This window comes from Rattus norvegicus, chromosome 1, assembly GCF_021556685.1.
Source record: "Rattus norvegicus strain SHRSP/BbbUtx chromosome 1, alternate assembly SHRSP_T2T, whole genome shotgun sequence".
NCBI lineage: Eukaryota > Metazoa > Chordata > Mammalia > Rodentia > Muridae > Rattus > Rattus norvegicus.
Window position 1 is genome coordinate 148,619,180 of NC_141534.1, and position 17,724 is coordinate 148,636,903.

Consider the following 17,724-nt stretch of genomic DNA (forward strand, 5'->3'; position numbering starts at 1 on the left):
ACAAACCTAATAAAACTATCAGCCATGAAAAAAAAAATTGCCAATCACCAGCTTTGAAAAGAACCTGACTCCTAGGGGGCACAGGTTTAGCCCGTGCTGTTTAAACTTCTATCGGGTACAGAGGAGGTCAGCAGCGAAACATAGATTAGTTCAGGACAAGGGAGACCATCTTCACCAAAACCTGTTTAGTGTGGATGGGACAGCAGTGGTGACTGGTCATTTTGCTGTACTATTCTGACCCAGTGGTCATCCACCATCATCACATCATCTACCTCTGTCTGATGTCAGCAAGCCCTTGGCTAGCTAGGACCAAGAGTGTTGAGTCACATTCAATAACCTTGTCCCATGATGCTTGTTAAGGTGTCCACATCTTCTCTTATATCACAGGCAGGACACTGTTGACACCACACTTTCCCAGCCATTGTGAGCAAACCTAGGCACAGAGACCTGCGAGTCCTCACCCTGTCACATTAGGGTGAAGCTATGAAGGGTCAGGCAGGGCTGGGAGCCAGGAGCTAATGGTTCTGGAGAAATGCTAGAGCCAAAGAGAAGCCCGGATACAGGTGTGAACTGCGAGCGTTGAGGACAACAGTAGTGTTGATGACCCCTGACCCGACGTTGGGAAGCGTCCACAGAATGCCATTCCTTTTAGGTAGAGACTGAAAGTTGGATGGTGTTTGTGTTGGTGTGAAGCATCGCTGAAGTGGATTGAAGGCATTGGGAGCCACAGGGCCTTTGAAAGGTCAGATTCAGGGAAAGTAGACTTGTTGGTGGCACAAGAATTGATGCAAGGTCCGTTTCTGTGACTGGGTAGACATACTGTTCAGTAGGAGCTCTAGACCCTGTGGAAAGGGTCCGGTGTACAGGACTCTCCCGAAGACCAGTCTGAACAATACTCTGGTAAGTAGTGGAATGGAAGACCCTCTTTCTGGCACCTATAATGGACTGGTTCTTGGTGTAGCCGATAAGAGGCTCAGCACACCTATGAGACTAGTACTGAATTTATTAAGTAAACTACCAGGTAACTCTCCCAGGGGGGTCCAAACCACTCAGGCAGACTGTGCCTAAAGTACATACCTAACTGTCCACAAGCAGGTTTCTCACGTCTAACTATAGTTCCGGGTTCCTGTGGTTCCTGTGATGTTTCTCTACTTGAGATGCACATCCCAGCGTTCCTTCCTCACAACACACATCTAAACTAGCAGGGCCGGGGTTTGGAGAGGGGAGATCTTGCTACCAGTGAGTAAAAGCAGGTTTCCCACCAAGACCCTGAAGAGCAGAGAGACCTCTCGCCCAGAACAATTGCAGAGCCAGCTGCATCCCAAGCCCTACAAAAGAAGTCCTGAGAGGCTGGACAACCCAGGGCCAGCCTTTCCACTGGTCCTCTTCCTGGCTCAAGAGATCCTGGTCGCCACGCAACAATGAAGCGTGGGCGGTCCCAGCAGCTTCATTTGCATGCTGCCGCGGCTCGACCAATGAGCTGCGTTGGGGCCTCGAAACACCGTGTTGCTATCTGCGCGCGCGCGTGTGCCAGTGTGACAGCGCCGTGGCGGTGGCCGTGGCCGTGGAGCGCGCGGCGACCGCCCGGGGTGCCCGCTCCGCTCAGCGTCGCGGCCGCGTGGCCCGGCGGAGCCCCGAGACCACCCCCGGGCGGGGCGCCGCCGCGATGTCGGTGGCTGGGCTCAAGAAGCAGTTCCACAAAGCCAGCCAGGTAGGGAGGCGCGCTTGAGGGGTTTCTGGAGGCGGCGTCTCCAAGGGGTTGCGGGCCATAGACTCGGGGTCTCCACAGTCCTCTTTCGGTCTGGGTTTCTGGTCGCCTATGAAGGCGCGGGGGCGGGTAGCGGTCGCGCGCTCTGGGCTGCGCGTGTTGGTGCCTCCTCCCCTGAGTCTCGGGTCTCCCGCTGCGCCCTGGCGGTTGTAAATCTGACCGGTTCGGCTGGCAAGGGATCGGAGGTGGTGGGCTTGGGGGATGAGCTCCGAGAGGAGATCCTTCGGGACCAAGACCGTGGTAGGCCTCCCTCCTACCCGAATCTCCAGTCTGTCCGTTGGGAAACCTCCCCCACCCCCATTCCTCCGGACGCTGAACTTGCCCCCTGGCTGGGGCTGGGTAGTCTTTCCCGAGGTTGGGACTCATCGCTGTGGTCCTTCCCTTGCTGGCCGTCTTCACTGGGTTGGCTGGAGGTTGGCACCAGGTTCCTGCTCTCAAAGAGAGTGTGATGAGGAGACCCAAAAAACACACGTAAACAAACCGTGCTAGACACACCTCCGCGGAAGAGAGTGGCAGGTGACTCTGGGAGCTTAACGGGAAGCTTCCAGGAGGTGAAGACATGGCATTTGGGGATTAAGCTCCAGAAAGGATTGTGGCTATAGACTGTTATAAGAGGAGGGCTTTCTGAGTAGAAAAAGCTGGAAACAGGGACACAGGAAAGTGTGTGTGTGTGTGTGTGTGTGTGTGTGTGTGTGTGTGTGTGTGTGTATCACAAGCAAACTTGCTTTCTAACACTACTCTAACAGCAGTGGTAGAGCCCATGTTGTAAAAATCTGTTCACTGGCACCTGCGGAATTTTTTGCCCTGTCTTCATTTCCTTCCCAGCCTCAGTTTAGCTAGAACCCAGGTGGGCCAATCGTATATGGAGTTCACATCGGTGGCCATTCCCCATTCCTGCTCTTCCCTCATATCGATCTTGAGATTGCAGCTGGCCTTAGGAAATTATTTTTCTCTATTCCAGGCGGAAAGACACTGCTAGTCCCCCAGTCACAATTGGTCCACAAGGAAACTAAGTGATGGCTGTTCCCAGCAGGAGACATAGGGCAGACAGTGATGCTATTCAGGGTGATAGAAATCCTGGAGGAGGGGCATGCTGGGTGAGAGTAGAGATGCTGGATTCGCTCTTGGATCTCTAGTACTTAAAAACGCCAGTGGGATATTTCAGTTGTCATTTGCTTTTGGGCTATTGGCATATCCTACTCTGGAGTCTGCAAGTAGTGATTTTGGGGAAATTCCAATTAAAATGGACGTTTTAAAATGGGAGAGAGGCTAGTGGAGTCACACACAGTAGTATTTAAAGAGAAACTCTAGGGGACGCCACTCTCACCACAGGCACTGGCCACACTTGGACAGTGCTTAGCCCAGTGCTTGCTGGGCAGTGAGTACTCCATAAATGTATGTGTAATAAATGAACAATAGTGAGGTTCAGAAGGAATGACTGCTATCACAAGATCATGAGAGGGGCGGGGAGGAGTCGAGTCATACAGAGGGTGGGTAAGCTGGCAGCTTCTACTTCTTTGGTAATGCTGGAGCAGCTAGGAGTCCCAGAGCCTCTGTGAGCTATGCCATGCTTGAATAACTGCTGGCCATGCTGTGACATTGTCTTCCTTAGCCCTGGCAGGAAATAGGGCCCTTTGTTTTACACGCACACACACATATACACGCACACACACACACACGCACGTGCACACACACACGCACACGCACATGCACCCCGCTTCTTGGATATGAACTTTATAGGAACGGTCTTGTGATCACCCAGACTGAGCCCTAGGCACTTCAGGATGGCTTGTGACCGTGTTGCAGAGTGGGTGATTGAAATCCTTGGATGTTATTGGAGTTGAGGAAGTCTACTGTGACAGGAGGCTTAGTTTGATTCCTTCTAACCAATCAGTTCAAAATAACATGAGACCTTCCAGGGACCATCACTGTCCTTGGGGGCAGGTGTGTTTCTACCTAGGCTCTAAACCTTTCCTTCCTATCTCTGACATCATTTGTACTTCTTTTGAAAAGAGAGGCATTGCAGACTCTCTCTGGACTTATTACTGTGTGGTTAAAGTACCTGACAGATAAGTTTCAAACCTGTTCTAGATATTTCCATACTTCCTGTTCTTCTCTTCCCCGCATCTAGATCTTATAGAGCCCAGTCTAGCCTCAGACCAAGCATGATCATAAGCTTCTGAGACCCCACTTCTACCTCTCCAGGGCCGGGGAGACAGGAGGAAGCACTCAGCATAGTTTCGCAGCTGAGGACTGAACCCAGGGCTTCATGCATGCTAGGCAAGTGCTCTCCTATCTGAGCCGCATCCCTGCTCTCAGACTTCTAGAAGTCTTTCTTAGAAATTATGCAGTGCAACCAGCTTGGAGAAATTAGGTTTTGTTTAATTTAATACAAGGGAGCAGAGTAATAAAAAATGCCAGATGTTCTCAAACAGCATTTCCACAGCGGGCTTTAATTCACTTGGAGCTTTCCTGGGGCAGGGAAAGGGAGTCCCGAATGACATCAGTGGTTAATAATTCCAAGGGATTCAAGGCTGGCTCCTTGCCATGATCAGTTCTGCGACCTTGGAAACGTGACTTAACCCAACTGGGCCTCCTTGGCTTTCTCTCTGTATGATGAATGAGAGGATTCAGAGGTCAGGTTCCTGTGATAAACGTGATTGGGCAGTGTCTGCAAAATTCTGAATATACTAAAAGAAACATTGGATTGCATGCTTTTAACTTTTAAAAGGTGTGTGTGTGTGTGTGTGTGTGTGTGTGTGTGTGTGTACTATGTAGTGTGTGGGTGCCTGAGGAGGCCAGAAGGGAGCGTTGGATCCCTTGGAGCTACTAGGGTTCTAGGTGGTTGTGAACCACTCAGTCTGAGTATTGTGAACTGAGCACTGTACTTACTGTGTCCACTGCACTGGAAGAGCTGAGAGCTTTTAATCATAGAACCATTTCTCCAGTCCCTTGATTGTACACTTTAAATAAGCTGCATAGTATGTGAGTTTTAAGTGTTGCACACACTCACACACATATGCAGACACATGCATACGTGCATACATGTACCCACACATGCATACACACACTCACAGACACATACCTGCACGTGTGTGCACACACACGCACACAAGAGAGAGACCATCCATGCATCCATCTAGACTCTGTGTGTGTGTGTGTGTGCGTGTGTGTGTGTGTGTGTGTATGTGTATCTCAGTTCTGAAATTCTTAAATAATTTACTTAAAACGTTTCAGAGAAAGACAAAGACAATAGGGACCTTTTACAAGTCAGGGAGTCTGGAGCATGGAAGGGTAAAATGATGGGATGTCCTGGCTGACTGCCCCCTCCTTTCCTAATCCTTCTCTGTCATTGAGGAACAGAGCCCTTTGCTTCCCAGAAGATGAGCTGTCAGCTCTGGAGATGATGCCTCATTGTGCCAGGTTTCTTGAGTTTGTCATCCAACACTTTTAAAACTCTTTACCGAAGTTTAAAATAGAACCAGTTGTTCTTCCTCAGGGATGTGAGTGGAGTTGGTGGAAGGAGATGCAGAGGTCAGGGCTGCCACTGTGCCTTCTTGCTGAGTACAACACATGAGCAGTAAAGATGCGCTCTGGTGGTGTGCCCATGTGGCCCTTCACTGAGTCTCACTGGCTGTGCTTTATTTCCTAGTACTTTCTCTTAACACAGTCACTGGTGGTGCTCAGGCCTGCATGCTCTACTAATAGACACGTTCTTTTCATTCCAGGACCTTCTGACCTCCTAGGGGCTTGGGTCATGTTCCCGAGAAAGTCCAGGGACCAATGTCATTTCTCCTCTCTTCCTCTCCCGAGTCATGTAGGCTCCATGATGAATTTACGTCTTTGTGGCTTCTATGCAACAGGACTGACCTGACAACATAGTAGGAGATGAGGAAGCCCTTAAGTTAGCGTTTTAGTAACGCATTCTCTCTCCTTTAATGCATCAAGTTCAAAAAGGCTTCAGGGGCTCTGACATATGCTCTGCAGACACTGCCTGTGAGGCTGGCCATTTAAGGACATTGCTCAGAGGAAGATGGCCCTGGTAAGTGATTAGCTTCTCTAGGGAGACAATGAATGTCTTTTGTTTCACTTTCTCATTAGAGAAAAGATAAAAATGCACTTTGCGAAATCCATAATGATTTATTTTTTTCTCTTAGATGCATTGGAAAAAAATATCGAAGAGAAAACATTCTTGCTGTCTTTTCCCACAGACTGCTTGACAAATGAATCCATAAATCTGAACACTTTGGTTTAAAAGCCAGGGTCCTAGAATAGATGTCCAAACCAAATTGATTAGGAGTTTTTTTTTTTTAAATAACTGAAAGATCCAATATAAGGCAAACAGTTTTTACATTTTCTTCTAGAAAATAAAACTATAACTCAGGGTGTCCTTTGGGATTTAACTTTAAAGCACACTGGAAATGAGAGTTACTCCCTGACTAGATGACATTTTAGCTTTATTAAGTACTTTGAATACAATTGTATTTCCCACAGGAAGTATGTGGAGGGTTGTGTGCCGTGTAGGGACACGGTGACCCAGAAACTGAAGTTGTTGGTAAGTAGATGGACACAATGCTTCTCTAGTCAGCTCAGTGGCAGGTAAAATGGATGTGGATGTTGGAACTCAGCAGAGTGTGGCCAGTTAGATTCTTTCCACCTCTGCGTTTCTGACACCCAGGAAGTGCCATGTTGGGCCGGGAGGGGTTCATCATGGAGCTGCTTAGATGCCTGCGTTCCCAGTGCCTCTCTGAAGCAGCCTCTCATAGGCCCAGCTCATCACCCATGGTGGTGTCTTTCACTCAGCTCCTGGTTCTCTTTCCTTTTCCAGACAGTTTGAGTGTGATCCCTAGTTCTTTATATAGGTGAGGGTGACCTTGAACTTCTACCCTCACTACCACAATGTCGAGGTTGTAGGCGTGCGCCATCTTGCATTTTCCTGGGAGCTCCTGCTTTTTAGTGATGATTCTTGTTGCTTTCCCGGGTTGCTCTCTGCCCTTTGGTAGCAGAGCTGGGGCTGTCTCAGGCTCTGTGACTTGCATTCATGGCTCTGCTCTAGGCCACACTTCAGTAGACCAGAGGTCCTGTTTGCTCATGTGTGGGTGGGGTTTTTTGTTTTTTTTTTCCTCTGCTTCTCTTGGTGTAATAAGGAACAAAATACAGGTGGCTAGTTGCGCCACAGAGCCTCCAAAACCTGTCATTTTCATCACTGCAGGGGCTTTGGTCCTGTGGCTGCATTTCTCTTCAGCATATTTCTTTGTTCTCGAGTCATTTTAATCAGCATGGAGATATGAGTTCTCCTATCTCAAAAAAGACAAAATCCTCCTTTGGCCGAGCCTCTCCCTCCACTCTTTGCCTCACTCTCTTATCAGCAGGTATTCACTCTCTCTTGGTTTCTGTCACACATTTTCTTTTCAGCCCATTCCAACTGAGCTTTCTCCTGTGCTTTGAAGCCATGCATGTTTTGGTCTTAAGTGTCCTTCGGTCTGATAGCCACTTCCACACTGGAACTCTGGACAGCATTTGACGAGTTGTCTGAGAACAGCACCTGCCAGAGTTCCTCTGAGTTTAATCGGCCAGTGGCTCCCTCCAGTCTCTGTCAATGGCTTTTCATCCCTTGACGGCACAGCACTGTACTGGGCCCGTGCTACGGCTCCTGTTTTCTATCTAGACTTGTACTCTTTCTTTTTTTTTTTTTTTTTTTTTTTGTTCTTTTTTTTCGGAGCTGGGGACCGAACCCAGGGCCTTGTGCTTCCTAGGTAAGCGCTCTACCACTGAGCTAAATCCCCAGCCCCGTGACTTGTACTCTTTCAAGGAGGCTTGCCCACGTTTAAATACAGCATGTCCTCTGATGAATCTCAACATTGTGTTTTTGGCTCCAGCCATAAATCAGTGCTGCCTTTCCTCTTAGATATCAGGGTCAAGACAGTTAAACAGGATCTTTTGTCTGTATGCTCTTGCATTTTTCTACTGGCGATCTCCGTCTCTTAAGGAAAACAAAACCAAGCACATCACATGAGTTTATTGTTGTGCTCTTCCTTCTGGCCTTGCTCTAAAAGTATATCCTTAATTTAGTGGCTGCTGTCTGTCACTGCTGATGCTGATCTGCTCTGGTCACTTTTCCCTGCCCCCCATGGCTGCAGTAGCTTCCTAACACATCATTAGACTTCTGTGTCTGCCCTCCTACATACATCTGTTTACTCACAGTTGCCAGATGCTCTTCCAAGGATACAGCTCAAGAAAGCAAAAGATTAAAAATGCCTGTGAGGAAAGGAAGTGATCTGTTGTTGTTGGGAATAGATTTTTTAGAAGTTACTGTAGAGAACAGTGTGGAACTCCATGTTATCTAGCTATTCCCCTTCTGGGCCTAGAACCAAAGCAGGGGGCCTAAGAGCCACCTGTGCATCTGTGCTTACTGTACAGTTAGTCACAAGAGCTGCAGAATCGACCTAGGTGCTTCTCAGTGGGTGGACGGATAAAGGAAGTGTGACACACAATGAATTATTATACAGTCACAAAGAAGAAATAAAATCCTGTCAACTGACTGTGGTACATGTTGTTAAGTGAAATAAGCCACATGTAGAAAAGCAAGTTCATGCTGTAGCTATTGAAATACCATATAAACTTCATTAATAGACTCAGCGGATGTATACTGTAATGAAAGTGTCTCTAAGGCCATGTTAGTCTAGTGACTTCAGTGTCTTCATTGTCTTCTACATGGATATAAAGCACAAACTTAAAATGTCAGTTTTCACTGTGGTTGTTTCTTTGCTCTTATATCTTTCTGACATTAATTTAGCTAATCAGCTTCGCTTCGATTTCAGCCTGCCTATAATCCAATATTTGAAGTATGTTGCTTGGTCAAAGTGCAGTCAGATTTTGTGTTGATCATTTTGCTTTGACAAAATACTCAGTAGAAACAATTCAAGGAAAAAAGATTAACCTTTGGCTCACAGTTTCATAGGGAGTTCATTTTGTCATAGGGGACAAGCATGGTGATAGGAGTGGTTCCTCCTGTAGTGGTAGAAGCAGTAGAAGGCAGACACTCACATGGTGCTAGCCAGGAGCAGTCCAGAACCCGAGATGAATGACACTGTCAAAGGCAAAGGCCCCCAGTGACCCATTTCTACCAGCCTGGCCTGACCTCTTAAAGTTGCTATAGCCTTCCAAACAACATTTCAATTTGGGGATAAAGTATTCAAAACTGAGGGAAACATTCAAATTCAAATCCTAGCTGTCATGCTTCATTAAAAACTCTTCCAGCCTGTTTTTAAGAGTTAAATTTAGGCCATTTACATTTAATGTAATCATTTACATGTAAAGGCTAAAGACTGCCATTTTGCTTATTTTTATTTGTTGGCTGTGTTTTGAATTTTTCTTTTTTACTCCACCTTTCTCTGTGTTAAAGTTTATTTGAATTATTTGTGGTGTTTTCATATGGATATTTTTGTATAGACTTGTAATGGCTATTATAAATGTAAACAACTCATTACAGTTTACCAATATTGCCATCTTAACAGTTAAAATGAATATATAAAACTTACTTCCCTTTATTTCCCCTCTCTTCCTGATTTACTGTATAATTACATTAATTACATCCCCTCTTCACAAGAAGCACATGAAGCACTGTTATAATTTGTTCTTTAACCATTAAAAGTCATTTAAAAAGCTCAAGAGAGAAGCAGTTTTTTTTGCTTACCATGATCTGTCTTCCTTTCTGAGGTTACACGTTTCTTTATTATTTCCTTTCTTTCTTTAGAGAACTTGTTTTTCAGCCATTCTGTCAGTGTAAGAGGCTGGTGGCAAGCTCTTAATTTTCTTTGATCTGGGAATGCTTTCATTTTTCTGTTACTGCTGAAGGGTTTCTGATGTGGACGGATGACCTGTGGTGGTGAGTCTTTTCTTTCTGCTCATGGAAACTGTTGTAGCACTTCTTTCTAGCATCCATGATGTGAAATTAAATACGGCCATCAACTGAATCTGTGCTTTGAATTCCCACATGGACCACGCTGTTACAACTCACACCAAACCTACCCCAGAGTATAATGCGAAGACTTTAGCCAACCCCGAACAGCCAGCCACACTTTCCACTGCCAAACAGGAAGCTGGTGATCTGGCTTCTCCATGTGGCTGCTGTGTTTTGCTTTAGAAAGCTCAGCTGGGGGGGGGGGGCGGCTGGGGATTTAGCTCAGTGGTAGAGCGCTTACCTAGGAAGCGCAAGGCCCTGGGTTCGGTCCCCAGCTCCGAAAAAAAAGAACCAAAAAAAAAAAAAAAAAAAAAAAAAGCTCAGCTCGCACTGCTGGGCGAGTTCCTCTGCACCCACCTCTCCTCATCCTGAGTGCTGTTCCTGTCTCAAAGCTGTTTTATTTTCCCTTTTATTGACATTTTTATATATTAACTCTAAAAACGCTGATGGATTTCATTGTGAAATTTCTCAGAACCTACAGAATATGCCTCCATCCTTTTCCTTTGTTTTCCCTCCTACCAGTGCCCTCCCTCCACTCGAGACCCATGTCTCTTTAAATCTAGCTTTTTGCTTGTAAAAGAAGAGAAATTTGCTTTTTTCTGTCTACCTTAACATGAGGATCTCTAGCTCTCCTTACTTTCCTGAAAATGATGTAATTTCATCATTCTTTGTGCCTAAATAAAACCCCATGGATATGTATAACACATTTCCTGTTTCTAATCTTCCGGCCTTGGATATCTAGACTGGTTCTGTGTCTTGACGTTGTGAATAGTGCAGATACTTTCGTGGCATGTGAGCCCAGAGTCCTATATTTGGATCCTATAGGAGGTCAGTTTTAAGGTTTGTTGAGGAACCTTCATAATGATATGTATAGTACCTGGACCAATTTACAAGCCCAGCAGTGACATGTAAGGGTCCTCCTCCCTGGCCTGTCTCTTTGCATCTTCATCAGCACTTATGGTCATTCCTTCTCTTGACAGTAGCCATTCTGAGTAGGTGGGGTGGAAGCTAACTGTAGGCTTTACCTGGATTTCCCTGGTGGCCAAGGATGGGTGAACACTTTTCATCTTGGCTCTTTGTGTCAAGTTAATCTCTTGACTGTGCTTCCTGATCTGGGACATTTTGAATCACTTGAGTATCATTTCTGTCTCTGCTTCCAAGATGTTTTCAGTTTTAGTTTTAGATGTCTGACTAGATGTCTGACTAGTTTAGATGTCTGACCAGTTTAGATGTCTGACTAGTTTAGATGTCCGACTAGTTTAGATGTCTGACTAGTTTTAGATGTCTGACTAGTTTAGATGTCTGATTAGTTTAGATGTCTGACTAGATGTCTTGATGTAGGTTCCCTCTTTATCCTGTTCGCTGTGCACTTGGCTCATGGAGTCAGTAGCTATGCCCCTGCCAAATTTGGAATGGTCACTCGCCATCTTTGAGAGTTTTACAGCCCTGTTCTTTCTCCTTGCCTTCTGGGGCTCCAGTGGCATGGATATTGAGTGTTATTATCTTTCATGCCTCTGGGGCTGTCTTCTTTTCTTCCAGCTTATTCCTTTCTCTCTCTTGTTCAGGTTGGGTAGTTTGTATCACCCCGTCTCTCAGTTCATACTTTGTTTCCTGCACACACAGTTTTAAAGTCCGTCTTTAGAATTTTCAATTCTTGCATCTTATTTCTGTCATCTATATGTACATTTTTGCTGAGATTTTTTTCTGTTTACTTGTTCCAAGCCTTTGACAATTTACCCCCCCCCCCCAAAAAAAAAAAACCCTTTAAGCATTGATGCTGTAATTGTAATGTCTGTCATCTTGGTGTGGGCATCTAGTGATTGTCTTTCCTCATTCAACTTGAACTTTTCCTAGCTCTTGGGATGAGTGATTGTTTAAAAATTTGAAATCTAAAGGTTGGGGATTTAGCTCAGTGGTAGAGCGCTTGCCTAGCAAGCGCAAGGCCCTGGGTTCGGTCCTCAGCTCCAAAAAAAAAAAAAAAAAAAAAAAAAAGAAAAAGAAAAAGAAAAAGAAATCTGGGTATTTGGCTAATATGAGATTCTGAATCCTACTTAGATGGCTGTGATTTATGGGTTTTATTTGACACTGCTGTGGTCAGGAAGGGAATGTCACTGTCATGTCCCTTCCAGGCAGAGGAAGGCCCAGCTTCCTGTCCAAGACTCTGCTGGCTTTAGGAATAGGAATACCTCATTGTTGCTCAAGGCCTGGGGCTTCTGATGCCCACCAGGCCCCCCTGATGCCTCTCTGTCTGGGAGGAGTGGGAAAACCTTGTTACTGTTCCCCACTTGGTCTCATCCTGCATTGTAGAAGGGTGGCTTCATTACCCTGGTCACGACGGATGAACTAACTCTCCACTCAGCCTATGCGGCCTACTTCCCTGGACAGGAGGGCAAGAAATGGAAGTTGGGTTCACCACATGGCCTTCACTGATACTAAAGGTGGGGAAGGCAGGGCTTTACTATGTTGAGGATGACAGTATCATTTGTCTACTCTGCACAAAAGGGGACAGGGATAAATAAGTTAACTCATTACATTTGGCCAAAGGTGGATGACTAGTCTTCACTGAGAACAATTGTGGGGCCATGGATCTGTCTGTCTATCCATCCACTCACCCACCCACCTATCTATTCTATTCTATTCTATTCTATTCTATTCTATTCTATTCTATTCTATTCTATTCTATTCTATTCTATTCTACTCTACTCTAATCATCCATCCATCCATCTATTGTCTATCTGTTATCTATTTAACATCTATCTCTTTACCTACCTATTTATCTATCATCCATCTATCATTTATCTTTACCTTTCTCTTTCTTTTTCTATGTGGTGTGGCCCTGAGGAAGCAGTTACACTATGAGAGTTATCCGACTCTCTAGCTGACCACTTGCTTGCTCTATGGCTGAGGGAGAGCCGGGCTTCCTCCTCCTCTTCTTCTCTTTTGGAACAATTTTTCTCTAAGCTCACTGGTATTTTTAGGTTGCTAAGTTCTTCAGCTCCAACACTGAGGGAACTCGCTAACATGTCATTTTTGGGGGTGGGTATGTCCAGTGTATGACCACTGTATTTCTTGTCTCCTCTTCGAGTCATCTTGTGTTTGAGCTGCAGACAGTGCCCTGAGCTTTAGTTAGAGTCACTGGGAGGAATTTGGAAAGTACATCTACTCCATCATTCTGAAACAGAAGTCTTTGTGTCATCTGATTTTAATTCCCTTCTTGTTGGGTGTTGGATCATTTCTTGTCATGTTTACTCCTTATGGTGTCCCAAGCCTCCCTTGCCTCACTCAGGAAGCTGCCTGCTGGTGTCGCATGAGCCTGACACACAGTGGGTACTGAGGAAGCTGTCTGTCTGTCTGCTGGTGTCGCATGAGCATCCAGGAGACAGTGAGGACAGTGAGTTAGGGCCTACTTCTGATGCTTCTAGGCTACAGTTTGCTGAGATCTTCCTCATCTTGGGAGGGGGTCTTCAAAGTCTTAATTTTCATATTAAATGTCCTAGTTTTGAAGTAGTGGTAATTAAACTTCTAAAACGTTGTGAGTGCTAAAAGACAGTGATGAACTATTGAGGTCCAGTGTCATGTGCTTGGCTTCAGTCCTTTAGCCTTGAGGATGTGAGTGGTTTTGAATCATTTATGCACAGGTTGCCTTTTTGTTGGCTTTGGGTAGATGATGAGCATGACGTTGGCAGTTCTTTTGCTCAGGAGCTAAAAATTGGGTCCCTGCAGAGATGGCTCTTGGTCTTCTGTGGGGACATTTCTCGAAAATTCATTTAGCATCTGCCTGTGTGAAGAGCTTAGTGGCATCCATCAAAAACTGTGACATGATTAGGGAAAGGGGCCTGTGGACCTGACAGTCCTGAGTGGGAGACACGAGTGGGCAGCCTCATCCAGCTGCGCAAAAGGTAGCAGGACATGAAATAGAACTCAGTAAGACGTTGCTCGGAGTGACCTGCTTAGGAATATTTTGAGACAGGATGCAAGGATAGGTAGTCTTTCTTAAGGCAGAGATCTAATGCTACTCTGTGTGGTCATTTGAACATTACATCTCAGAAGTGAAAGTGACATATGTATAGCAGAACTTAGTTTCATATGACTCATAAAATTTGGTAAAAGGAAGTTAACATCCATTCTTGAACCTTGTCCCTGCTGGACTTCTAAATTTCAAATTGGTGTTTTGGATCAAGGCTTTTTCTATGAGAAGTCATCATGGCCATAAGTCGTAGAAGCCATAGCAATGGCTCTTTAAGATTTGTGCTTGGTCTGACAGGTGAACATCCTTGAGTAGGGCTGATGCTGTCCTATGGATAGCAAAGATGGATGTCTCTAACACCATGGCTTCGCTACTTCCACTTGTCTTGTTTTTCTGCAGGGGACAGAGGCCCAGCAGGATCTGAAGAAATGGAGATAGGGACACTGGGAAAACAGAGGACTTCTTGGGCTTGCAAGACTATGAGAGTGGATTGGCTCATCTGGAAAGGGGTTACTAATTGTCCTACCAGCTGTCTGTGAGGGCCACAATACCAAGTGGCTAAAAGCTTTGAAGTTTGTTGTGGGGGGAGGGTGAGAGCACCAGGAGGACTCACAGTGTGGGAAATGGGTCTCCTGGAAGAGTGAGGAAGCTGAAGCGTGACATTGAGAGAGTAACTTTAACTTTCCCTGGGGTTTGGCTTCCTTATCTAGAATTGGGGGCATTTTGGGACCAATATTGGAAATCATTTCCAGAGTTCATTTATTGAGTGCCTTTCATTTACGCTGACTGTAGAAGGCACTGACAAACTCAATCTTCACAGCCATCTGTTACAATGATTCTAATTTAATAAATGATGCCAGACTAGAGACTTGACTAACATCTAGGGAGTGCCAGGACTAACACATCTCCTTCCTATGACCCTTAAAGTATCCAGTGAGCAAGACCAAGGGCCATTCTGGAGTTCACAAAGCTTTCTCATCTCGCTACAAAGGGCTCTCCCTTGTATCGTGAACACGTGATTTCTAAGGACAAAAGAACCCCGGGCCAGAGAGTTACTTCTTCCCTGGGACAGAGAAGACAACTTCCCACTGTCTGGTTTTTGTTCACAGTTGCTTTTTACAAAGAACTGAATCAGAATCCTTGAACTCATGTACGAGTGTGGATTTCACCATGTGTCCCAAGTTTGCAGGTGATCCACGGGGCTTAGGGAAATACTCAGTGAGCGTTTGGCAGCACAGTGGATGGAACCATTCTCTCTTGCTTACGTGTGTCCTTGGGAGATGGTGTGTGTGGTCACCCATGTTTTCTTTTCCCTTTCCTCTTTCCCCTTCCCCTTGACTCTTCTTGGCTTTGAAACCAACAGCTTTTCCCTGAGCAGTCATTAGAGACCCGCAGACCGCACTATTGATCTTGTCTAGAATCTACAATATTCTTCCCTCTTGGTTGTTTGTGTAGCTTCTCCTTCGAGTGTCTCCTTGATTTCTCACTATCACTTGCTCTGTCTGTCCTAAGCAGGTGCTGCCTAACTGAATAGTCCTCCCACACACCACCTGCCCATCCCCCACGGAACACCCCAGTGTCACAGCCACGTGGCTCCTGTGTGACAGAACACTGTGCTCTGTTGCCATTAGAATGCATTTGATCTGTTATTCCATCCTCCCCCCAGGGTTCACTTCAGAGGCCTGGGTAGACACTCGAATTTCCCATCTGGGCACGTTTCTAACGGAGAGCATTTTGCACACACCCTCTCCTTGGCTAGCACCTACCCCTCCCATCTTCAAAGCCAGGCTTAGCCTAACTGTCATTTTGTTCTTGTTCTCTTTTTCTCTGCAAATCTGTGGTCCCCTCTGTTGCCCCCCCTCCAGCCTGATACACATAGGGATAAGGCTTGTTATACAAGAATTGTTATACAGGCTTGTTATCCATAACTCATCTTGGCCTTTCCTTCTAGACCTTCAGGCTGCCTCTCACAAAGAGGCTTGGACAGGCGTGTGTGTGGCTTGGGCTGTTTCTGTGCGTGCTTTTCCTTCATGGCCGGGCTTCCATCTCTTAGAGAAACCACAGGGCTCCCCGTTCCTGCTGGCAGAACCCTCACACATTATGCCAGAATGAAAATTCACAATTTTTTCAGTTTTCTGTATAATGTAGACATTCAGTTTCTTTTGAGAAACTTTTTTTAAGTGAAGAAATAGGAGTCAAGATTTCTAAAACTTAAAAAAAAAGCTGCTTATTCAGGAAAAATGTTTTGCAGTGACCCAACCATTGCGAGGGTCTTCGTGATTGTACTAATTAGTCTAATTTTGCAGAACTGCTGTGCAGAAGGTTCCAGAGGCTGCGGGGTCTCCTCGAATCCTTACAATAACTGTATCAGAAAGGCGCTTGGTGGCCCTCCCCCTGTGGAGCAGGGGATGACAGCATGGTAGGGTTAATCAGAACCCATTCAAGGTCATACAGCTGGGGAGCGTCATCCAGGACTTGGGGCAGCCTGCATAGCCTCAGAGCCAGCACAGGACACAGGAGCGCTTGTCGGAGCTCTTCGCTGGGCTCTTCCCTGTATGCCGATTCCTTGGTCACCTGAGCCAGATGCCGCCTGTCCTGTGTGGTACTGAATAGGTTCCGATAAGACCTATTGTCTGTTCATTTGTACAGACCTTCAACTCAGAATGACCTTTTCCTTTTAATGGTTGAAAAACATAGACTAACAATATTGAGCAACCTGTGGTAATTCCATGAAACTCAGTTCTTTTGTGTCCATTGATAAAGCTTCATTGGGACCCACGATGCTCACTTGCTTGTGCTTTGTACTACATGGATAGCGGAGTACTGTGAAAGATGGGATGGGAAAGTGGGTGGGATGAACTCTGTTCCTGCTAAGCCTTTCACGGCGAAGGTTGGCCAACCTGTTTTGCATTGGGGGTCAGCGTCAGTGGACTGTGGTATGCACATTTCTGGAGGCCCGGATAAAACACTACATGTTTTGTTTAAATGCCTAGTTGTAGGTTTTTATTAATGTAGTGTGTGTGTGTGTGTGTGTGTGTGTGTGTGTGTGTGTGTGTGTATACATGCTCATGTATGTGCATATGTGTGGAAGCTACAGGCTGATGGTGGGTATCTTTCTCAATTGTGGTAAAATTGTATTTTTATTTTATGTAAGGCTGTTTTGCTTGTATGTCAGCATGTGCATCATCCGTGTGGTGTACAGTGGCTGTGGAGGCCAGAGGCAGCCATAGGAATCTCAGAGCTGGAGTTACAGTTGGCTCTGAGCTGCCAGCCAGACAAGACAAGCAAGTCCTCTCAATCACTGAGCTGTCTGCCTGGCTCCTCCCCTGTGATAAAACACCATGACCAAAGCAACTCAGGGATGAGTGTGACTTACAGCTCCAGGGAGTTGACTGGCACTGGCCCCTAGTCCTGCTGCTTTGGTTTGAGAGGAAAAAGCCTGAAACTGAGAGTGGCAGGTGCTGGCAGTAAATGGTCCTAAGCCGGTAGAGATTCACCCCATCTGTGGGAATGGGCAGGGGCTGGGGATGCTGGGACCAGCAGCTTCTCTCAGCTAAGGCAGTTGCTCCTTGACCATCTCTCTGCTTTGGGACCTGGGCGTGATTATCCTTATCTGTGTAATGGAGCCAGCACATGCCTCATATGGGTTCACTGTGTCAGTGTGTACTATGTACTGGATGGAGTGCTTGCCCTAGAGTATCACTAAATCCCAGCTTATATTACACTGTTGTCAAGTCTCCTCAGGTTTTGTCAGTGTGGTTAAAGTGGCGAACTCATCATGAACTGTATCAGAATAGCACTAGGGGTGTGTTCCAGTTGAAAAGATAAAAATTAATTTTTAGTTATGTTTTGGGGCTGAAAATTATTTCCCTAAGTTATTTAAAACTATCATGTCCAGCATTAAACTACCATAACAGAAAATAAGTTTTGAATTTTAATGCACATATTTCTCCTTTGGAGGTTCTTTGGTGCTTTCTTTGATTTACGCACCCCCTGGGTAGGGATCAGCTTGGATAAAGCATGCCT

At 45.8% G+C, this 17,724-nt stretch overlaps 1 protein-coding gene across 18 annotated transcripts in view; it reads left to right on the top strand.

Annotated features, from left to right (window-relative positions):
* The first annotated feature begins 342 nt into the window (after positions 1-342).
* The window catches only part of Sh3gl3 (SH3 domain containing GRB2 like 3, endophilin A3), a 132,259-nt gene continuing 114,877 nt past the window's right edge, over positions 343-17,724 (top strand). For 7 of the 18 annotated variants that reach the window (XM_087594017.1, XM_087594022.1, XM_087594009.1 and 4 more), the window contains exon 1: positions 1,530-1,711. Coding sequence is in view for 5 of the 18 variants with exons in the window: in XM_087594009.1 (XP_087450135.1) it covers positions 1,667-1,711 (45 nt within the window). In the remaining 13 variants the exon portion in view is untranslated. Of the gene's footprint in view, positions 901-1,529; positions 1,712-1,835; positions 2,009-9,615; positions 9,657-17,724 lie in introns of those variants that run through there. The other 11 variants (XM_087594042.1, XM_087593944.1, XM_087593989.1 and 8 more) reach the window with 8 other exon arrangements.